The sequence below is a fragment of the Triplophysa rosa genome, linkage group LG1 (genome assembly GCF_024868665.1).
Source record: "Triplophysa rosa linkage group LG1, Trosa_1v2, whole genome shotgun sequence".
Taxonomy (NCBI): Eukaryota; Metazoa; Chordata; class Actinopteri; order Cypriniformes; family Nemacheilidae; genus Triplophysa; species Triplophysa rosa.
The window spans coordinates 5,293,176-5,318,007 of NC_079890.1; the positions used below are offsets into that span (position 1 = coordinate 5,293,176).

The 24,832-nt window shown below is 39.3% G+C and overlaps 1 protein-coding gene across 2 annotated transcripts in view; it reads right to left on the reverse strand.

Annotated features, from left to right (window-relative positions):
- The window catches only part of kcnj10a (potassium inwardly rectifying channel subfamily J member 10a), a 34,626-nt gene extending 16,246 nt beyond the window's left edge, over positions 1-18,380 (reverse strand). Inside the window, exons 1-6 of one of the 2 annotated variants that reach the window (XM_057343283.1) lie at positions 18,362-18,380; positions 17,854-17,904; positions 13,667-14,026; positions 13,340-13,551; positions 12,984-13,115; positions 12,636-12,813 (exon numbers count right to left, since the gene is read on the reverse strand). In XM_057343283.1, coding sequence (XP_057199266.1) covers positions 12,636-12,813; positions 12,984-13,115; positions 13,340-13,551; positions 13,667-14,026; positions 17,854-17,904; position 18,362 — 934 coding nt within the window. In that variant the 5' untranslated portion in view covers positions 18,363-18,380. Of the gene's footprint in view, positions 1-12,635; positions 12,814-12,983; positions 13,116-13,339; positions 13,552-13,666; positions 14,027-14,525; positions 14,652-17,853; positions 17,905-18,361 lie in introns of those variants that run through there. The other variant, XM_057343292.1, reaches the window with a different exon arrangement.
- Positions 18,381-24,832: the final 6,452 nt, after the last annotated feature.

Below are 24,832 nucleotides of genomic sequence, written 5' to 3' on the forward strand. Positions count from 1 at the left end.
CAGCTTTTGAGTGAAGTACGGGAAAATGCTGCTGCATCCGAAAACCAGAGGGTGCTCTGATGCGGAAACTCCAAATACGCACTGCAGAAGAAGACCATAACACGTTCTAGAATCTAGGAAATGCCTATGAACATCTTTTTATCACTGTTACTCAAGCCTCATCAGGTATTTTTATGACAATAAAGTATATTTGTAATGATCATGTTTGACAGGTGTTGCTTTTTCAAATGCACATTATAAGCGACTCAAACTCGCACTGCTTTTAGATCGGGCAGCATTTCCTACTGATCCCAGAGACGTGCTTCACGGACAAGCTACGCATTAAAAAAAATATCCAGCCAGCTCGATTACAATAGGATTTAGTGGTATCGCGATGAATTATCGTGCAGCCCTAATACTATCTGCCCTAATAGTATTCGAAAGTAGAATTAGTATGTCCCAAATCGCAGTATGTTGAAAATAGTATTCCAAAGATTGCCGGATGGTCTACTACTTCCGGTAGAAATTCGAAGTGCAGAACGATGCACACTCTGACGGCTGATATTACCCACAACTCACCGCGAGTAGGCGGAGTTTAGTGAAGCTCCACTGCATTTATAAATTATATAACTGATGCTTCACTAAATTAACAAACGATTAAACAATGAATAAATACCTTAATGGAAAGAAGAGCTGTATTTTGATGTGTGTGACAGTTATTGGCCACAATGTTGTCTAGGCAACAACGGCCACTTCCGCTTCCTGTTAGTATGTCCCAGTTTGTGCAATCTATTTTGCCATGTGTAACAGGTTAAAAAAGGTGCTTTCACTTGCTTTTGGTTATTATATACATATGGCCCTTTAAGTATAATAGACCTGCACTCTCTGTTCATTGGCTGGCGGCATGTTGGAAACTCTTTCCGGTTTAGTCATTAATATTCGCGCCAGTCAAGAGAGTGGTTGTAGTGGGTGAGTGCTCTCGAAAAATGTATTTCTTTCGTTGCTCTTTTTATATTTTGATGTCTTTTTCTTCTTTCTTGTTATGTAACAGGTTAAAAAAGGTGCTTTCACTTGCTTTTGGTTATTATATACATATGGCCCTTTAAGTATAATAGACCTGCACTCTCTGTTCATTGGCTGGCGGCATGTTGGAAACTCTTTCCGGTTTAGTCATAAATATTCGCGCCAGTCAAGAGAGTGGTTGTAGTGGGTGAGTGCTCTCGAAAAATGTATTTCTTTCGTTGCTCTTTTTATATTTTGATGTCTTTTTCTTCTTTCTTGTTGCCAAATGAAATTGTAATGGTTAATGTGCACCCGTCATTGCAGGACGTCGTGTAAAAATGCTGTGAAACTGATCACCTCATTTGAATGTGTTAACAGGTACATGTTCTACTATTTTGTTTACTACATTTTACAAACTGTGTTATATACTCACTCATGAAAAAGTTTAGTCATTAATATTCGCGCCAGTCAAGAGAGTGGTTGTAGTGGGACGTCGTGTAAAAATGCTGTGAAACTGATCACCTCATTTGAATGTGTTAACAGAATTAAACGATTCCCCCAAGACGCGAAATGGTGTTGGTTGTCGCAAGTATTTCACACAACGCAGATACGAGCCGTTACACTAGATGCCACAAAATTTTATACACTGGGCCTTTAATATACAAAATGATTGCAACCTCTGCAAGCACCATTCAAAAGAAATGCAGGTCAACACATTTAAACTATCGGAAGTGAGTTTTGGAAACTAACTTTTGAATTATAAACCCAGAGCTTTATGACATATTGACTACAGCATGCCATAACAAGTATTTGACATCAAAGTGTCACTAATAAAATGCAGTTCTTGCATTTTTGCATGGATTAATTTATATATATCTTAAAAAATGGATAAAGTACTGGCAGAAAATTACCAGTACATTTTCCTTTATTTTACGGACATTTCCGTTAATGCTAAAATGTAATTTAATGCAGTGCAAAATATAAAATACAGGTAAAACAACTGTGAAAATGAATACGGGAAATTCCTTCATGTTAATACAGTATATTGTGCCCTATTTTTACGGATTTCTTTTAGAGTGTATATATATAAAACCAGGTATTTGGCGTTCATTGACACTGTGAGTTTTGTTTTGTTTTATTTTGTTTTGTTTGTAAAATATAACTGTAATATTACAAAAAGACTTATGTGAAGCTTGTTCTGAAAGATATGAAGATGACATATTTAGGAACATAAGAAAAGAGTTTATAATGTATTTTAGACAATGACAGAAATGGAATTGCACTGGTTAAGCTGAAGGTGGGAAAGATTTATTTAAAATGTTTATCTATTTAAGCACAAGAAGAGTCCAATATTGAGCTGATGGTGGTGTTTGACTTACAGCCCCCAAACTATTAGGACTACTCTAATGAGCAGGGCCAGCTATCACAACCTTCCACAAAAGCTACCAAAGACTCCATTAGCAGAGATACAAAAACTCACTGCACTAATTCCGTTTGGATTGCACATAAGAACACTGAACTCAACACCTTCATGTTTAAACTTTGATCAGTGTCTGCTCTCGCCATGAGGTGGCACTGTTGTCAGTCAGCAGATTTCAAGTTGAGCTAATAAGAAAATAAATGTTTTGTTTAAAATCGACCTGGCAGGCTAATATGCTGCTATGTGTAGTCAAAGATTCATAACATTGTATTGTTTGGTATGGTTGTTCTGTTTCAATTTAGTTTTATGATTTGTAAATAGTCTTGAGCATTATAAAGTACAGTACTAAGATTTATTGGGAGTCTTTATCACTTGAGACTGAATGTTTTACCAATATTTCTCAAAAATGTTAGACATTTTTAATACCTGTAGAAGTGCACCGTTAATGTGAGAGGTTTGTACCCTAAGTATGAGCCATGATGCTTGCCTTAGATATAGGCTACACAAAATTCTCGCAACATTAAGTCAACATCAAGACTAAATAACACAATCCATGTCAACAAGTGTAAGTGTGTTTAACCGCTATATGTGAAAATACATGTATACTCAATGATCATACCACAATGTCCACAAATGCAAAGAAATATGAATACCATCACTTGTAAACATGCCATTCACCCACTGACACACACACACACTCGCACACACACCTGCATCAACATCCCACATTCAGAGCAAGAGACCATCATCTGTGAAAACAGTCCTTCCTCCAACCCAGACCCAGTTGTGCATTCTGGGAGTAAAAAACATGGGGTTTCATAACTCACAAACACGCACACACATTTATCTCTTATCGTTCAGAATCATGCGTATATAATTATAAATGAAGCATTTCTTGCTTCTTATACACACCGAGGTACAAGGATCCATGGACCACAAAAATATGTGGACACTTCTACAGAAGAATAAGAAACAACTATCATTTATTAAAAAATAAAAGATAAAGAAATAAAAGATAGCATAGGCCAAAAAAATTGCCATGCTTGAAACGATAAAACAATAGACAACTGTTTAAAATGAGGCAAAACGTATTGCAACACAACATGTCTGCATGTGATGAACTGCTGCAGTTACACACAATACCATTGTGAACATAAGGAGATCTGACTTCATCTTCTAAAACCCCCCTTGAGTTATTTTAAAGATTTCTCAGACAAAAGTCTGTATTGACAAATAGTTCTGTTTGTGTACACCTGACATCTAATGTTTTGTGATGTAATGCGATGATATTCAGGGATTTCTGAAGTGTTGTAAAAGCATCAAAATACATTTAGAGTCAAAGTCCACAGGAAAACAATTTGTTACTTTCGCCATAGTGTTGATTGGAATTATGTTAAAGGGACAGTTCTCCCCAAAATAGCGTCATAATTTGCATAATCATGTCATTTAAAATCTTAATATGACTCTTTCTTCTGTGGAACACAAAAAGAAGATATTTTGAGAAATGCCTCAATGGTTTTGTGTTCATACAATGGAAGTCAATGATGGCCCATTGTTGTTTGGTTACCAACAATCTTCAAAATATGTTCTTCTGCAGAAGAAAGAAAGTCATACGGGTTTAAAATGACATGAGGGTGAACAAATAATGAAAGAAAGAAATAGTTGAGTCGCAATAAAGTGCCTTGCTACAGGTGGAAGCAAAATACTGTGCAAATGATTTTTTTAAGGTGTACAGCACACTTGCTTTGAGTTTATTATAAACATTCTCTAGCTCATTTTTTGCGAGATTTGCAAGAATACCATGAGAGTGAAGTGCACAGAACAACCCCTTGCAAGTCTCTAACTTTAGGTCCAGTGAGATCGTGGGGCTTTCCTGATTTCGCCAAGTGAGAGATGTTGACCCTGGGACAACATTTCAATCAACCAATCAGATTTGAGGGATAAGTTACACTTCATGTTAAAATTAAGCTAACCAAGGCTTTGTGCCTCTGCACCCATATTATTCATCTATCATTTTCCTCTGATTTAAGAGATATGGTTATGGTTAGAGTTTGGAGTGGGTGTAGACTTTTTCTACAAAAATGTTGTCAACAATGTTGCCATAAGAACATCTCTTACTTGGCAAAATCTGTTCAAGTGACATGGTGGAAACCAATGACCTGAAAGACTACACAGCAAAACAATTACAAAATATAGTGTGTTTTGGGCCATATTCGATTTAAATTGAATCTTTTAAAAGGGTAAGATATGCTCTGTCTCTTCTTCTTCTTCTCACTGGAAGCTGCTCTCTCTGTGAGCTCTGGCTCTTCTCCTCTGGGCTGTTCTCCTTGAGCTCTGCTCTTGAGTTCTGCCCTTACGTCATTCTCTTCCTTTTTACTTGAGCTGTGGGGTCCAGGCCACAAGGCCATGCTTCCAGGCTCTCCTCTTTCTTCTTCCAGACTTTATTTGCACTTACATCCAATTTTTCACATTTAATTTATTTAAATGATTTTAAATGGTTTATTGGTTCATTTTAATATGAAATTACAATTATTTTATCTGTTAAACTAAAAAAATCATAAAACCACTATCCAAATAGAATCGGCAGGCAGGCAACCCCCTTTGCCTACAGTAATATATTTATATACTGTATATCTAGGCCTACAGTGGCATATATTTGCACCTCAGCATTGTAATACATTATAAAACAGCATGCAATAATAACATTGAGTGTAAATTATCATATTTATTAAATGAATGCCACATTATTGGGATAGTTAAAGCCCTCCCTACCCTAACGATTCAATATTTATTACTTGTGAGGTGTTTTATTTCCCCTTTCGGAACGTTTTCTTTATTTGTGCTGAAAATAAACGCCTTTCCACTCTGATTAGTAATGGGAAAATGAGAAGAGCAAGTTTGGCAATAGGTGGATTCAAACCCCCTTTGATCGGTGCAAAAGCTGTAGAGTGGTACGGCATCACTAACCCTACACCACTGGAGGAGACAAGCGAAAGGTGTCTTTTAGCTATTTAGTGTCACCATTGACGTGCACTTAGTGTGAAGAGACTTTAATATTTGATTCGTATTTTACTTTAATTTTTATATTTTATTTATCATAAGTTATTGCCTTTAAATACATTTCTAATTGAGGTTTGCACTGGTGGGGGGGGGTTCGTTTTAAAACACGCTATATTTCCTGTTACCTTCGTTTATTTTTTTATTGATACATTGCAGAGCTAAGTAGGAGAGACGCTGACAATGAAACGACAAAGAGAACAACATATTCTTGTCCGATCCGACTGTTTTTACAGGAGTTTTTGGCTTTATTGTTAACCGGCGGAACAGCCTATAGATGCTTGTTTTTCTTATCAAGAACGTGTAAAACAAAATAAACAAGATACTCATATACCACAGACTCATGGCCGTAGCCAGGGTTTGAAAATTAGTGAGCTCCAGGGTGGGGTGTCAATAATTATACCTAATATTACCAATAAATGCAATAAATGATTCAACTTGAATAAATATAATGATTAATAAAGTTAACACATTATAAACCTATGAACAGGGCTTAATATTGTGGCTAGTGGTTTTCCAAAATAACTTTTGCATTTTGTTCTATTAGCCCTGTGGGCCTCAAACCTGCGTTGCTCCAGACTCCATGGGAGATGGACGGCGCAATGTCTTTAAACCCTAAACCACTCAAGCTGGTACTTCATGGATGTCTTTTGATAATCTCTCTGCTCAAATGTCTCTGTTAAAACAATCAATCTCACGAACCAGCGACAAATAATAAATAAGATTATTAAAGTATATATCTAATAGCTTGTTGTGGTGAGGACTCTCACTGGCCGATAAGCACAAAGAGATAAGTGGATCCTTCGCATGTTACATGCATTGTGATGGCAAAGAGTCTAGAAATGGAAGGCAACAACCTAGTCCTACAGTAAACAAGGCGTATTCTACGCGCAAACAACGCATTCTTATTTAAACTTCGCGCGTTTTTGACCGCCTCGGCTTTCCATAAATGAGGGGTTATGCGCACCGGGCGAAGCGCTCTGAGCGCCTGAAGTTGAATAAACTCATCTCTGAGCAGAAAAGCAGTTGACGTCATGCGCCTTTTTTCCTATTGTCCAATCGAATGAAAGGAGAGGCGAACCTTCCGATGTGGTGACAAAACTTTACAGTTGCGTGAAACGTCCGGAGACTGCAATGATGAAGAAGAAACTTATGTTGGCTGACGCGGCTTAACCGAGCAAGGTCAGAACAAGCGCCCTCTGCATGTACCTTTTTAAAGTTTCGGATAATATGACGTTAACAGAAACTAGAGAGCTCACGCTATAGCCTAATCCTTGACTGACAGGACAGCTGTTTCAGTCGTTACCTAGCAACATAAAAAAAACGCTGCACGCTGCTCTTTTCAAAGAGTCAACCAAAAGAGCCTCGCGTTTTCAACATGAAAAGTGCGTTCTATGTGATCGCCCCCATAGAGGCCCACATATGTCCTCCCCAAACCTAGCTCTACACAAACACAATTCCGCATTCAGCAGCCTGACATTGGTCCACTGTGGGCTACACACATACAGTACATGTACACACAGCACTCATGCACAAGCTTGCGCACACACACATATTGTGTTCACACACACGGTAACAGAAGGACACGCTCTCAAACACGTTTTTGAAACCGGTGCCAGTAATTCGTTACACCCCATTCATGTGCAAATGGGGCTCGGATAAAGCAAAAGAAATGGCAACTTGCACGGAAGCATTCCTACCTCCCAATAACTTTATGGTCAATGTTCAAAACAGAATAAGGATGCAGAGAGTCATCAAGGGTTTCATTTGGATTAGGTAGTATTAGAAGGTAAGTGGGCTCTATTAAATATAACCCTACACCGTATAATCTGACTACGGTCAATTACTCTGGGTCATTCTGGTATAAGATGATGAGAAAGAAATAAAGATGGAGAGAAACAATAAACAGATACAGGAGGAAATGCACGTACAAGAAAAAAACCGTGTGAGATGAGAATGTTCAGCGAAGGGCAAAAGATGAACGTGAGGATCTGAGGGGCTGATAGATTGGGCCCTGGATGGGGTAGCGACTGGGACCGTAACTGGATCCCAAACCTGCGTGTCAGCACCAGGAACTGGGCTGCTTTGTGCTTCTAATGAGACGCTCTGGCATGCTTTTATACACACATTCTAGCCAAAAAGAGAGAATGTATAAGGGGGGGCTGAGGGATTGGTAAAGCTCTTTGCAGAGAGACAGAGAGATGGAAAGAGGAAGATAATGACACTAAATACAAGCTTTTCTGCCAATAATAGAATCTTCAAGATCCTGTAAACACAGCTTCTCATACTCACTTCACCCACTCGTTATTACATTTACGACAAGTCACACTAAAGCTTTCTGTTGACTGCATAAAAATTGTGAAATCTGCTTCTGTTCTTTAACCTCCAAAATTCAATTACACTTCAGACGTCTTTCCCATTAAGGATTTCTATAATATCAGTCATTTCTGAATGTGACACCAGAGCTATGACCTTCACCCTTAAATCTGCAAAAAACAGAGCCAGCACTCATGTAGTGCTCACTATTTCACACTCTAGTATAGAATGGATCTGTTTATCACAAGAATGTGACTACTACATTACTATCCAACACATACTCGACTAAACAGATAACAGGTATGAGCTACAACGGACACCATACATTTTCTGATGTAAATTAAAGTACTCTAAAATTAATGCTCATATTTAGTGTTTCAATAAATCTCCAACCCTAATACATCGGACACACAAGCTATCTGGCATCATATGTACTATGGACATGAATGAGGCCTTGTTTATGTGATGTATCCTGTTGTATTAGTAAGACATCTGAATTGTGATTTTATGGAAAAACAAGGGTGAAAGCAAACAGATAGCAATGCTGTAGGAACCACCCTAGCAACCAAATAACAGTACCCTGGTAACCAACCACTAAAAAGTTTAACTCAACTGTGATATTAGTATACTTATTTTAAACAAAATAGAATAGTATACTTGCAGTCTACTTTATGTACTTCTCAGAAATATACTCAAAATTACATTTAACTATATTTTTATAACATAACTATATAACTTATCTAGTTTATCTTAATTTATACTGAGTGAAAAGTCTAATAATATTTGGCCTGTAATTCTACAATTTTTTTCATCTAAATATATTTTAAAGTATAATTAAGTATTCTACCTGGCCTGTAGTTGTGGTCCTTTTGAGTAGCCTATTTTGCATTGAGGACAGTGATATAAGGAAATCACTTTAGAGGGATAGTACACCCAAAATTTGAAATTGTGCTATCATTTACTCACCCTTGTCTTTCTTTTGCAGAACACAAAAGAAGATATTTTGAAGAATGTTGGTAACCGAACAACGGCGGTACCCATTGACTTGCATTGTCTGTGTTTCCATATAATAGAAGTTAAGGTTTTTAAGGATTGTTTTACTGTGCCAAATGCAAAAATGTAGTTCAATTTACCCTCATGATTAATAAAGCAAAGGCAAAATGGAAACATAAATTGAGCCACCTTTGGCCAGACAGTTAAACCTGATTCAGGTGTGAAATGTCAGTGGAAACAGGGCACCAGTATATGCTCAGAGTGCCAGAACTCCCTGAACTTTTTGCCTCCGGTGTGACCTTAACACTGAAACAGAGCTTCTCTGGTGTCTTTGACAACTCTCCCCACACTGCTGTTTCACATTTCTCCTGTGCAGCATCTCTAACCTCAGAGCATCTCTGCTGGAGCCACAGGGCCCAACCATGCTATCCCTGTTCTCAGGTGTTCTCTATTGACAGTTTTCATCTGCCATCATAGTCTACACCGCCACAATAACAAAGAATCTAACATTGAATCAAACCCATTACGTTTATGTTTCTGGTGCCATGTTTTATGAGTTAGGCTTCAATGTTTTAGTTTACAGCAATGAAGATAATTACGTACAGATGGCAGCGCGGCAGTAGCACGCAGCGGCCACTCCGGATCCAAAACAGTGCTATTTTTGTTGATGCGGGTGGCCGCCGGAAGCGACATTGAAAGCGGTGCGTGTGAAAGCGGAAGTGCGGCAAACGGGCTGGAGCCTGTGCTAGGCTAAAAACAAACCCTATCCGGCCAGCTCTCCCATCTATCCTTCTCTCCAATGTCTGCTCCCTGGACAATAAACTGGACTATATCTGACTACAGCGAGCTACACGGCGTGAGTTTAGAGACTGTTGTGTCTTTGTTTTCACAGAGACGTGGCTCAGCGACAGAATTCCGGACGCCGCCATTCAGCTAAACGGGCTAGCCTCTGTGCGGTAAGGCTCGTGGCAGTGGCTTGTATGTTTATATCAACACGGAATGGTGCAGTAACTCTGTGCTAGTTTCTAGTTACTGCTCATCGCTGGTGGAGCTTGTGACTGTTAGATGTAGACCATTTTATTTACCACGGGAATTCACCTCTGCCACTGTAATCGGAGTGTACATTCCGCCTAGCGCTAATGCTAGGAAGCGCTCGCTGAACTGTATGGGAATATCAGTGAACTGCAGAACACACACCCGGATGGACTGTTCATTGTCGCTGGAGAGTTCAATCATGCAAATCTCAAGTCAGTGCTCCCTAAATTTAATCAGTATGTGGACTTTGCAATGAGAGCGGAAAACACGCTGGATCTCGTTTACACAAACATTACCGTCACGTACCGTGCGGAGCCCCGCATCCACCACGGCTACTCAGACCACATATCTGTTACGCTAATTCCAGCAAACAGACCACTCGTCAGACAATCGAGACCAGTTCTGAAGCAGGTGAAAACCTGGCCAACAGGAGCCATCTCTGCTCTTCAGGACTGTTTTGAGACCACTGACTGGGACATGTTTAGGGAGGCTGCAACTGACGGAGACTACACCAACTTGGAGGAGTACACGTCATCTGTGACCAGCTACATCAGCAAGTGCATCGATGATGTCCTATTGTTGGTGATGGCTTGGATGCCCTGCCATATACGCCGGACCAGAAACCGTGGATGAATGCAGAGGTGTGTATGCTTCTAAAGACTTGTGGCTCCGCCTTCAGAGCAGGGGACAAGGTGGCCCTAAGAACAGCAAGGGCCAAACTGTCATGGGCCATCAAAGAGGTAACGCGCACACACCCAGAAAATCCATAATCACTTCATGGACAGCGGTGACACACGGCGTATGTGGCAGGGAATCCAAGCCATCACCAACAATAGGACATCATCACCTGCCTGCGACTGTGATAGCTCCCTTCCAGACACGCTGAACAGCTTCTATGCTCGGTTTGATATGCAGAAAGACATAACACCAAGGAACCCCCCCCAAGCAACCAGGTGCTGTGTCTTACCACGGCTGATGTGAGGATAGCTCTACTCAAAGTTAACCCACGGAAAGCTGCTGGACCAGACAACATTACTGGCAGGGTGTTCAGAGCATGTGCTGACCAACTGGCAGATGTTCTTACTGACATCTTCAACATGTCTCTGAGCAGTGCCATTGTTGCCACCTGCTTAAACGCCACCACCATCGTCCCAGTGCCGAAGATGTCTGCTGTGTCCTGCCTCAATGATCACCGCCTCATTGCATTCACACCCATCATCATGAAATGCTTCGAGCAGCTCATCATGAGGCACATCAAGATCATGCTGCCCCCCTCACTGGACCCGCTGCAGTTTGGGTATCGCCCAAAACGCTCCACCGATGACGACATCTCCACCACACTCCATCTGGCCCTCACTCATCTGGACAATAAAAGCACTTACGTCCAAATGCTGTTCATAGATTTCAGTTCAGCATTCAACACCATCATCCCTCAGCACCTGATTGGGTAGCTGAACCTGTTGGGCCTGAACACCTCCCTCTGTAATTGGATCCTGGACTTCCTGACCGAGAGACCTCAGTCAGTCCGGACCGTAAACAACACCTCCTGCACCATCACACTGAGCACTGGAGCCCCACAGGGCTGCGTGCTCAGTCCTCTGCTGTTCGCACTGCTGACTCATGACTGTGTAGCAACGCACTGCTTGAACCACATCATTAAGTTTGCCAATGACACAACCGTGGTGGGTCTCATCAGTAAGAACGACGAGTTAGCATACAGAGAGGAAGTGCAGAGGCTAACGGACTGGTGTAGTAGAGTCAACAACCTGTCTGTGAACATTGACAAAACTAAAGAGATGGTTGTTGACTTCAGGAAGACAAAGAGCGATTACTCTCCGCTGTAAATCAACGGCTCCTCAGTGGAGATTGTAAAGAGCACCAAATTCCTTGGTGTCCACCTGGCGGAGAACTTCACCTGGTCTCTCAACACCAGCTCCATCACCAAGAAACCGTCTCTTCTTCCTACGAAGGTTGAGAAAAGCCCACCTCCCTCCCCCCATCCTGACCACGTTCTACAGAGGGACTATCGAGAGCATCCTGAGCAGCTGCATCACTGTCTGGTTTGGGAACTGTGCCGCATCATACCACAAGACCATACAATGGACAGTGAGGACAGCTGAGAATATCATCGGGGTCTCTCTACCCTCTATCATGGACATATACATCACACGCTACATCAGTAAAGCCACCAGCATCGTAGCTGACCTCACTCACCCCTCTCACACACTTTTCAGCCTTTTCAAAAAGGTACTGGAGCATTCGTGCCCTCACCTCCAGACTGTGCAACAGTTTCTTTCCACAAGCCATTCGACTCCTAAATAAAAAGACTCAGGACTAAAACATATACACTGTAACACCATGTTTGCACATTTGCACCAATAACTGCCCTATTTGCATGTTTTTGCACCAACACTGCTGCTAATTCCTCATTGAATGTTTACATGTACAGTAGTATGATTACATGGACAATGTTTCACTACTTATTTGCACTCTGATGTTTAACGCTGTGCACTGTGATTTATTTGTGTCGCGTTAGCACTAAATGTCTGTTTTTTTTCACTAAATGTTGTACTTGCACAGATTTGCACATGTGCAGTTTATGTAGTCTGTGTGTTTATGTCTTATGTATGTATAGCACCTTGGTCCTCACTGTGTACTGTACTGTATATTGTTGAAATGACAATAAAAGCCACTTGACTTGACTTGACATGACCACAGAAAAATCTCGAAACCGTTAGTTTAGTGTTTCACACATTTGTTGGAATTCAACTGTAACATAAAATGACAAAACCCATTTTTTCTCTATACCCTCTAGTAGTCCAAACTCCTGTACCTTTAGCGGCCCAGGCCCGCAATGGGCTGTTGTCATCTATCACATGGTAGAAGGTGAGGGGCAAGATAAGGAAGGGGCTGTCACTGGACGTGTCCACTTGAAATGATACATTCCTCTGGTCTAGACGCACAGTCTCACCCTCCTTAGTCAGGGACGTCTGCAGCAGCTTACCTGTTACCTGAGGAAAGGAATTGGAGATGAGATGACTTACATGATGATGGAGATTAATTTGAAAGCAAAGACGATATGAGACAATCAATTATATCAATTACAATGCTATATAATTTCAGCAGTAAGGGGGCTAGCATCCACCCAAAACAAATGTTATTTATACAAGAATGTATTTACCTGGCACCCCAGAAGCAGACTCTTGCGCATGTTAGCTACACGGATCATTAGACAAGGTCGCCCCTCATGATTAGCAACCACAGCATGCTGACTGAACTTCACAGTTTCACCACGTTTCTTCGGCCGAGCTACCTGCACGTTACACAATAAAAACCGTATAGCTTGTGACCAAAAACTCCACATTTTTATTTTCCACTTGAGTAGACATCTGAAGAGTTGACAGTGTATAGGGTGATGCACTAGTGTCCCCAGTAGTGGTTGATATGGAATTATGCCATCAAAACCCAATGTAAAAGTGGCTAAAGTACAGCTGTATCAATGACACACTACATCACATCAGGTTGAAAGTTGTGTACCTTGGCAAGAAAAGTTCCAGTGATGAAGATTTCCATCACCATAGTGATGACGAGTTGGACAATAAGCAATATGATGGCGAGTGGACATTCCTCAGTGATACAGCGAAAGCCATAGCCGATCGTAGTTTGTGATTCCAGTGAGAAAAGGAATGCACCTGTCAGAGTTTGGACCTGCATCACACATGGCGTATGGTTGGACGGGGGATCAAACTCTTGTGGGCAAGGAAAAATACAGATTTGGTTTACAGTCGTGCCATATTTATATGTAACATTTTGTTATTGAATGTAAAAGTTTCTGAAGTAGCCTACATCTGCATTACTGCTCACCTAACAAATCTCCATGCACGAGTGCCACCAAGTACCAAAACACTCCAAAGATGAACCAAGTGCCAGCAAAGGTGGCTGAAAACAAGAAGAGCTTGTAGCGCCACTGCATGTCCAGAAAGGTCGTCCACAGGTCGCGTAGGTAAAGCGTCCCTCGGCCGCTGACGTGTTCGATACGTACGTTGCTCCGCCCATCTTTAGACAACACCCGCCGACGACGCCTTAACGCTGCTGGTCCGTTCCCTGTAGAAGCCCCACCTCCTCCACCCAAAAGTGGCTTTAGAACATCTGTCTGCGTCTGGGAGTGGCAGACCTTCTGTGGGGAGGAGCTACGGGAGGAAGGCGGCGTGGACGAGGTCATAGCTTGGAGCAAAGAGAAAACAATGAAATGTTGTCTGTTTCTTATTTTATAATAAATTAACTTAAAAAATTGTGCTGTAAATTCTGAGTTTTATGCAGAGTTGAATTTAAATACGTACAGGCATAAGGTTTATTTGTAGTATAAAAGCATTAAAAAGGATAGTTCACCAAAAAGAAACATAAGTAGTAGCCTGTTAATATTGTAACTTACAAAGAAGCTTGTGAAACAATAGTTTTCTAGATTATTTTTTATGAAAATTAGCATATTGAAATCATATAGAGGTCAATTTTCCATTGTTTTTCTATTGTTCCTATAATTTTTAGTAGCATTTACAAAACAAACTATTACAATAATCAAGATGGACATACTCAATGGTACCAATTTACAACACCATTAATGGTTTGCAGATAACAGCACTCGGTATCAGATGGACTATAATAGGGTGCAGTTTAAGTTACAAAAGTATTTGTATCTTGTTGCTCTGACAAAAAGGACTTATACCTGATCCAGTAACTTTGCTTTTTTTGTGAGAAAGGTGTCCCCTTGTCGTGTCCGGTAAAAATTAGGTCGTTTCGTAGCATTACAGCAGAAATGTCACAGGGGAAGAGAAAGCGCTCTTTTCGAGTTCTGTCTAAAAGACGTCTCTTGACGGAGGCGCATTAGGGACGCATTAGCAGTTCTCAGCAGTATCTAAAAAAACGACTTCTCTAAGTGCTGAAAAGGGAAAGTGGCTTTCACAATGAGCCTTATCGTGGACACGTGAGCGCATCTTTTCCTCCTGAGGTTTATGTGAGCCAGCAAGGGGTACAGGGCTGGGTTTGGGGGGCAATCCCAGTGTCTGTTAGCCTTTTCGACATGCAGACCCTCCAGCTGCCCCAGCACATTAAATGCCTCTCATTCACACAGTGGAAGCAGCTGCCCTTATTTGAAGTCTAGTCGTCTATGCTGACCAACTCACATGCCACGCTCAGTTGGTGAGTGTGACTAAAGTTACTTATTCACCAGCCAAAAACACAAAAAAGAGGGATGGTTTTTGGGCAGGCCTGGAAAGGATCAAAGCATCACATTTATATGTTTTTTTTTTTTAGTGTGTGCTTTTTCAGCCTTCACAGCTATGGGTCCATTTTTTGGCTCATATTATTGTATATTATGGTGGATTGCACGTAGCTGTTCATTTAAGGATTGGATACTATTCATACTGATGTAAAACAATATTTGGTTTTATTTTTACTTTATTTATATTTTTTCAAGGACAACTATTCTATAGTTTACGTAATAGTGATTTTAGGAATTGTGACAGATAGTTCCTATAGTAAATTTGGACATAAAAATTATTTTTGTATTTATCATGGGCCCAACTGACTTCAGTCACAGACATGAAAATGAGGTTAAGAGGGATAGTTCAATTCACAAATATCTTCTAGGCGTGCCACAATATAACATATAAAATATTTCCAGTTGAAAAAAATTAATAAATCCATTTTTAAATGAAACATGACTTTACTGTACAAACTAGTGACTATTGATGACCTCAGGGATGTTATATGAGAAATCACATTCCATTCAGGACGTTTCTATCGTACTATATTTTGTGTGAGTATCTAAGTTATGTTTTTATCTCACTCAGCATAAGCCTTCGGAAGCAACTAAAACAACGAAATTAAATGAATTAGTACCAGGGAGATCTGATATGCTCTCCCCACTTTGACCTCTCTCTCTCTCTCTGTCTCTTGTGCTGGACTCACACTGAGAGAATGAATAGGTATCTGTCTGGATCTGTGTGCTCTGAATACTAACGCTGACTGAGAGGGAGGGGGGCGGTTCCTTGCCAAGGCACGTGTTATTAGCCGAGTGTACACACAACTGACCTTTGAACTCTCGCGAGTATGCGCCCACATGCGTGCACTTGCATACTTTACTCATACATACTGTATGCTGATGCATGCTGAAACATCTTCACAGATATCCAGTAGGGTCCTAAATCCTCATTAGTGAAAAAATATTATTGTTTATTATTTTCTAATAAATGACTGGATCTGGAGATCCATGTTGATTTGAGAAAGTTTTTGTGTGTTTTAACAAAATCATACAATCTTTTGTACAAAAGAGTAACATAATCACAAAATTGCTTACTGTATATAGTCATTTCCTGTATATACTGTATACTGTACATTACTGAATATAAAATTACAATACTATGCCGCTATAATTTGTCTTTTATTAAATATTAAGATCTTAAAACGTATTTTTTTTAAGTATAAATAAAACCGTGTGTTGAACCCAGAGTCCCAGAATGTCTGATTTCAAGGAGTCTGAATATTGCGATGGCACTCAAGAAACAACGAAGGGTGCCATGGTAAAACTTCCATTGAGTGTCTAGGCAGAGTTTACAAATTGCATTCTGTTTTTTTTGCACTCTTCCTCTAACTTTCCTCCCTCAATCTCTTTCTTTGTTCCTCGCTCTCTATCCTGTATACACAAAAATCCTTTTGTTTGGAAATGAGATGAAAGAGACAAAAGCCACCATTGAAAAATACAACACTGCGTGAGTGAGAAAGAAAGAGATAGAGAAAAAGAGTGAGAAAAATTGGGAGAGAGTGAGAAAGCAGGGAATGACTTTTGAAAGATGGACACGGACAAATACAGACAAAATTAAAACTCGCTCATCAGTATTCTACTATTGTGCAAACTTTTACGCTTCACTAGATCCAATGGAATTCTAACAGTCTTAACACTTTACGTTTAACGCTGACCACTCAAAGTGCACTTGACTTTTTTGATGTAGTTTACCGCAAAATAATCAGTCCACAATCAAATAGTAATTTAACTGAACATTTCCACATTTCTTCTTTTATAAACCCATTAACCTACTGAAGAATAGAGCCGTAAGGAGCTTATCAGATCAATCAGTCAAAGCTGTTATTTGATAGTGGTGATGGTGCTGCCTCCTCTGTCATATCTCATCATCAGTAAATATTATTTTCTTACAGGTTGTAAATGAATAGAAATGATTGTTTAACTGTATGAACTGTATGAAAATAAATTGGAACAAAATACATTTTTAATGTTAGGCATATGAAGTAATGCTGTATGCTGTATGTTATTACAGTAATTCAATTAGTTGTTACTGTTGTTAAAGAACTGACAAATACATTCTACAGTGTTAAATGATTACCACTACCTGTCAAACACAACTAAGCAACTTTTAACCCTAATGAAATTGAAGCAGTACGATATTAGTTTTTATTACTTCACAAAAACTATGAATTCACGTATCATCTTGCAAAATATTGGCAGGTCAACATAAACCTAAATTATCTGGTTGTGATTTTTTTCATGAATGTATGTGTTTATGGTTTATAATGGAATGTAACTGTGATCTTTGTTGATGTATTGTATTATGTTCAAGAATAGAAAAACTGTATGGAATTACTGTAATAATTAAAAGATACATTACACCTATTCGAAAATACATAAGAATCAGTCATTAGTACCTCAAATATTCAGCAACTCAATTTTCAACCCTGTCTAGTATCACATAATAACGCTTATTTCCACAGTAATATTTTACAATTACATTTACAGTAATGACAGTACATTTGATACGTATTTCATGTTTTAAGGTGCACCTGTTTATACAATGATGTCCTTGGTATCTCATAAACAGTGGTTATGATATGTTTATGTTGTTGATGATAAATGTATTTAATAGATATCGGGGAAATGCAAAGACATAAATGCATTATTTGGTCTCGGATGAACACAAAAATAACTGTCAGGCCTCACAAAAGCAATCAATATTGATTTTAAAGGTTGTCCCAGCACTTACCTTCGAGTTGTTCTCTCACTTTGTGTAATTCAAGTTCGCTCCTATTTGCCACTTTTAGGAAACATCAGAAAGAATTTAGGGTGAAATTTTGAGAAAGCGTTCAGAGCGCAGAGAACCGCGTTCCTATCAACTTTGTCAACATAATCCAAGTCAGAAGAGTGACAAGAACTCCGGCGAGTTCCACATGTTTATCATATGAATAAAAAAAATAAGGTGATTTAAAAATGTGTACATTTATAAATTTTAATACGTCTCTAAATTCGTCAAAGTTTCCCAAATTAATAAATGTTTAGACCGTGCGTCTGTAGTGTCAGTCGGTGCCGGTCCCAGTCGAACGTTACCAATTTATTATGTAATGCATCTATCTCTCCTCTCTCTCTCTCTTTCTGCCTTTCTTTGCTTTATCTTGTCTTAAGTGGAACTTCTCAATAACTTGTGTGAGTAGTTTTACTGAAATGTTTCTCCTCTAGTGTCAAACATCCCTTTCATGGTTGATGAAAATACGTACTTTGCGCGTCTCAGCACTATTTAATTCATTAATTCAGTTGCCCCTCCGCTCCTCCTTCTCACCCCCTGTGTCTCCGTCTGTAAATAGAGCCCTTGTTGAGCTCCTCCGCTGTTCAGCCTTTGTAAACTTCTCTACTTGATTTAAATGTCGAAATGAAGAAACTGTATGTTGCTATTGTTCGAAAGACACATACTTGATAAATGCGAGCTCGGATGTAATTTGTTCTATGGCAAGTTCCCCCTCTTTTCATCTTTTTCCCCGGCGGAATTTGCGACTTTTTTAGTGACATCACTTTGAAGTCGATCCATGCTGTCCGCATGAGATTTCAATAGCTGGGCAGAAATACAGGTGCAAAACGAGTAAGGGAGGCGCTTGACAATTACGATATAATTATAGCTAGCATTACGGTTAATATTACGTAACACTGATCTTGACTAATGTTACAAAGAAAAACAAACAACAAAAAACAGCAAACCAAATTGTTAGATTGTGGTCGGGAAAGTGTTACGAAATTAAATAAATAAAGCCTCGGATTTAGGATATTTCTCACCTCAATCCAGAAATCTTTTCTGGAACGGCGCTGGTTTCATGTTTAAATACTTTAATGTATCTAAAACATTGGTAGCATCAATGTTACTACTTACTAAATTCAGACTCTGCTTTCATTTCACATGCAGTGGGCTTGTTTGTGGTTTTGGAATGTAGCAAATTAGATACGCCTAGACCAGAGGTTCTCAAAGTGGGGTCCGCAGTCCAGCCAGGGGGTCCATGAAATAATTTGTGACCTTAATGAGTGGGAATGTGCGCAGTCTAATTTTGAGATAAAGGCTAAAGGCACAGAAGTGAAAAATGTTGATTTTGGTGGGATTTGAGGTTTTCTTAAAAATAAGTACATCAAGACCTCGTCCCAATGCTCCAAATAGTAATTAAACATCTAATATGATTTTTATTTACGTTTTCTGAAAGGTGCAACTTCCTAAATCTTTCTCGTAAAGGTATAGGCCTATGTTTAATAGGTTAACTGTTATAATTTTGAGGGGGTCCTTGGAAAGTTATCTCACCTTTAAGGGGTCCCTGGCCTTAAACGTTTTGAGAACACCTAAACTAACAGAATGTCTGTCAACGTGAAATTTAAATCAAAATTGTATTAGCAATTTGTTGTGACGGGAGTTAAGCTTACATCCTGCCCTTGTGGACGGGGCAGACACATGAATCTTCGAGGCTTATGTACAGTCCTGTTTCTGCTGCGAATCATCTTGTGGAACTCTTTTTCACACGCGCATCAATCTCCAAGTTCCCGCCCACCTGCCAAGGCGCGTAATTTTCGGGCCTCACCAGATTCACCGGAAAATCTAAGTGTTGGTGATTATTTAAAAAACTATTAAATCAACTTTAACATAAATAGACATTTAAAGCAGGTTAATATGCTGTTTTTAGCTGGAAAGTAGCCTACATTTACACAGACATGTATGTGATGCAGTCTGTCCACAGGTTTTGCTGTTCTCCGTGCTGAAAAAAAAAACAATAGGCTATCCCAGAAATCTCAAATTCTAATGTTTTTTTTATCAAAATACCATTATAACCATTTTCCATTAAAATAATTAAAATGTTATGTGCATTTTTTAACTGATTTGAATTGTGTTACTGGTTCTCATGATCTGCCAGATAACATCCCACCAATAGAATCCATCACACACCAGTAGACACCATTATAGTTTACCTTTAAGCTAATACAATTCCCATTTATCCCATTAAACCCATCCATTGCATTTTCGAAATTTTTAACTTTCGCTTTTTGTCAAGCAGGATTCCATTGTCTTTTCAGTTGGGCTGTCGTTCATGTTACCTGTCTTTCCCCAAAAATATTTCAGTGGACAAAATGTGTTGTGAAAATGAGATTAAGGACATTAACAGAACATGAATTCGTTTTTTGGGGGGGGGTGGCGAGGGTTGTCTGCACGCTCAGTGTGTGAAAAACAGCTTTAGATGTAGTTAAGAACTTTGTTACTGGGGGATGCACTATGCAAATGAGAGGATGTAAATACACAGGAAAAGAACAGGATGAAGTGGTAGACGGAAGGAGGAGAGGTGAAGTAAGCCTGTAAGGACACTATTTTTTCTCTACTTCCCTCTATTTCTTGACCTTTGTCTCTGGCATTACACGTTTGTTGTCAAACACATGGTGCAGTTGCTTTTCCCACTCAACTTCGGACTCTTTCACTTTCTTCCTCTCCCTTCTGTGCCCTTCTAAACTCTTGATATTCAGTAGTGAATCAATACACACACACGCGCGCAACATGCTATCCTCAGAAGAGATCACATATATTCACAAATATTTGACACCTTCGAAGTATATTTTAGAGTAAGATTCAAGGCCGTAGTATTCCTGTCCTTGGACACATACACACAGAGCCGGAACTTTCATTCAGGATTTTTATTCAAAGAAAAAAAGAGGAAGCCATTACCACTTTGTTAGTGTTCAGAGTGTTGGACTTGAATACAAGTTCTGTCTAAGGGAGCTGCTCAGCAAAGTTTTATGGCTTTGAGGGAAGATTTGTTTGGACACTCAGCAAAAGAAGTTTTATTACAGCAATCAGTTTTCTGACTGTGTTACCTCCTGTAATTCACAGTGGGCCCTCATCTTTCAGTCAAGGGATTCTCTCGCTTGTTTCATTCCTATAATCTAATCCATGGTCTTTTAGGAACCCTTTACTTTGGAGCCCTCATGTGGCTATACTTAGAGCAAATCCTAGTGTCACTTTTCTGTAATACAAAAAATATGTATTTAATATTAGCTTATGGCAATACATAATAAGTTGCATTCTGTTTTAGTTGTATAACACAATGCATTTGTTTAGGCTGATGTGTATTTGTACAGTTAGTTTCCAACTCATCTGTCTGTCTAAAAAACTCAACTAGGATGCAGGATATGTCCAGTTGAGGGCAGAATTGCACAAATCCTCTCCAATATGGGCAGAACAGAAATTATTATATGCAGTACAAGATGAATATGCGTTGACATCACATTACCACCAGAATATGGCCCCTCAGTCGGACTGAGTGGCAAAACATCCTGCGAAATGGCTGCGTTCAGTAGGAGAAACAGTGAAACTGGAACTAAAGCACACAATATGTCTGCTGAATTTAAAGGCAGTTGGATTTAACAGTCATCCTTGTGACATCCTGATGAGAAAAAACATTGGTCCATTCATGGACATTGAAATGTTGCCTGGAATTGGGTTTCTGACATTAATGTAGCTGACAAAAGCCTTGGTGCTTGGTTAATTCTTTATTTATTGTTTCAGTCACAAGTCTGTCTTTAATTTTAATTCAATTTAGAATCTTCAAATAACCTAGCCTGCGTGTCTTTGTGCTGTGGGAGGAAACTGGAGCACCTGTAGTAAACAACACACATTCTTACACAAAGCTGAATGTGGATGTGGGAGACACAGAGTTTACATTTTACTTTTATAATTGTAAAAAAAATTCAATTCAATTCAATTCAATTTTAGTTACATGGCGCTTTTCACAATGTGCATTGTTCCAAAGCAGCTTCACAGGAGAAAACCCTCGAACAGTATCAGGAAGGCTATTCCAGAGTTTAGGTGCTACGTATGAGAAAGCTCCGCCCCCTTTGGTGGATTTAGTTATTCTAGGTGTTATCAAAAGTCTGGAGTTTTGAGATCTTAGAGAGCGTGATGGGTTGTAGTGTGGTAGAAGCTCTGTTATGTACGTAGGGGCTAAACCGTTTAAGGCTTTACAAGTGATTAAAAGAACTTTAAAGTCAATACGATACTTAATAGGTAACCAGTGAAGGGTTGATAACATTGGGGTTAAGACCCAGAAACTCTGAGCAACAACAACCAGACAGTGTGTATTAATTGTGACTGCCTGTCTAACATTTATTATGGAATCCAGAAAGACTGCCATCCTTTGTAATGTTAGAGACTGCCAAAATAGTTGGGAGGCATGTTCGAGTGGGAACAAAACATTAATACCCTCTATATGGCTTTAGGTTAGGATGCCTCCTGGACACCTCTTGGGGAGGTGTTCTGAGCATGTCTGACTGGAAAAGACCTCGGGGCAGACCCATGACATGCTGACCCAGCTATATGGTGGTCCTGAGAACCCCTTGGAATCCCCTATAGGAGTGGATGAAGTGGCCAGCCAAAACGATGTGTGGGCTTCAGAAGGGGATGGATGGATGTGTACATATTTAATTCAGCAAGTCCTGTACCTATAATGCAATGCATTGCAATTGTTTGAAAATCTTGCATTAGGCAGGACAATCCTTGCCCGTATCTATGACCAATGATATTGTGCAACTAAAGAAATCTAATGGGAAAATCTTTCTCTTCCTGACTCAAGTTTTGAATAGTACTCAGATTGGACCACACTGACCTGAGAATGATGGTGTAAAATATTTCCATATGTTATGATGTACAGTATCTGATCGTGTTATAATATAAAGTTAAAAAAATACAACATATACAAATAATCAGGAACATCAGCAAATTTTCTATTTTAAATGTCCCTTGTTTGTTTTCTTTTTTGGGTTATCTGTTTAACAACATACGTCCCTTTCAGACAGGTCACAAATTCTTATCTTTTCAGTATATGTCTCTATCTACAGTTTTACAGCTGCCTTCATTTAGTTATGGTTTTATTGCATGTATCCATGTCATATAAAGATCCCACTAAATGCGTTAAATTTAACACAGCATCAAATACATAGAATCTGTCTTTGTTCTGTAGTTGCTCAACACATACCTTGCTACATGTTGTTCTTCACATTATTGTGTAGTGTTTCCTGCAATAAATATAGTTTCATAACCTTGTGAAAGAATGAGGAAATACATTTCTTGATATTTGTTTCTCACAACTGGGAATAATTCACTTAGATGTGTTTGAATAGTTTAAATAATAATAGAGACTCAATATAATAATTGTATTTAAACATTAGTAAATAAAGGTTAGTGAAAACGAATAAAGCACACAAAATTTGAGGCCCTGGATGTAATTAAATTTGAGTTACTGCTTCTATCTGTATCGAGTGGTAAAAGGTCTCTTTTTATTCTTTCACCTTACATCTCACTCACATGTAGAGAGTGCACGTTTTCAATTTTTTCTCTCTGGTTACACCCAATATGAAATGGTATGTGCCTTCAAATAGCTCATTTAATTTTAATTTTCACATGGTCACTCTACTCATAACAATAAAGGCTTTCACTCTTGTTTCACTTTGAAGATCTTGAGTTTCACGCATGACACTAAATTCACCACTAAAATTCTCCAGATATCTAATCCAACTACCTCTGTTCTACAGAGATTTAGTATGTATGTGTGAGAGTACAAGAGTGATCATGAATGATATCTGACATAAACTCCCAATGAAGTTGAGGTGTGCCCCAAAGCTTTATATTAGGCCCAGTGCATTTTAAATGAAAAAGTATTATTGGAGTGTTTTTCCATTAATGTTAAATAGGCTGTGTGTTAAATCATAGTATACCAAAAATTCTGTCATCATTTACCATCGTTACCACCGTTATCATTAAGACCCAAACGCAGACAGCGGGTAAGGGGTTAACATGGACTTTAATAATAAATAACAAAAAGACAAAACAAAAACACACAAGGGAGTAAAACAAGAGAACAAAGGTATCACAGGAACAAAGACTAACTACACTAAACTAGACAAGACTAAAAATAACATTTACCATATATTACCAAAGACTAAACTACACTAACAAGATAAAACCTCACCCACATGATACAAGTGACAGATAACAATGAACCAGCACAGGACAGAGAACAAAGGGGCATTAAATAAGGGATCAAATCAAGAGGCGACAGGTGTGGGGCATGAACTAATAATTATCACTAACGAGGAAACAAGAGGGCAGGAACAATGACAAGACCTGGAGAGTATGGAAGGCAATCAGTGCCAAAATGCCCCTCTCCACATGAAACAAGAGGTTCTGTCATGGTTCTGCCACTAGATCAAGAAAAGCAAGACAAGATGGGGCAGAACCATGACACCACATCACAGCAACCTCTCGAACTTGCAGGTATGTGCTCTACAACATCAGGAAAATCAGGCCGTTCCTGTCGGAGCATGCCTCTCAGCTGCTAGTCCAAGCTCTGGTCAAATCAAGACTGGACTACTGCTATTCTCTACTGGCCGGCCTTCCAACCAATGCAGTCAATATATGCTCTCCTACCTGTAAATCGATTTGGATTAAAGCGTCTGCCAAATGAATAAATGTGACTAACATAGCATTACATTCCAAGTTTCTTGCAAGCTAATTCATTACGATGACATAAAATAAAATTCATTCATTACCTCGTCCGTGAACATTATTGGCGATCTCCATACGCCTCTGGATGAAAACGACATAATCCCATAATTCCACTCTCCTACATAACGTCATTTAGCTTCGCCTTTTGTTGTTGTTTCGAAAGTGCACCATC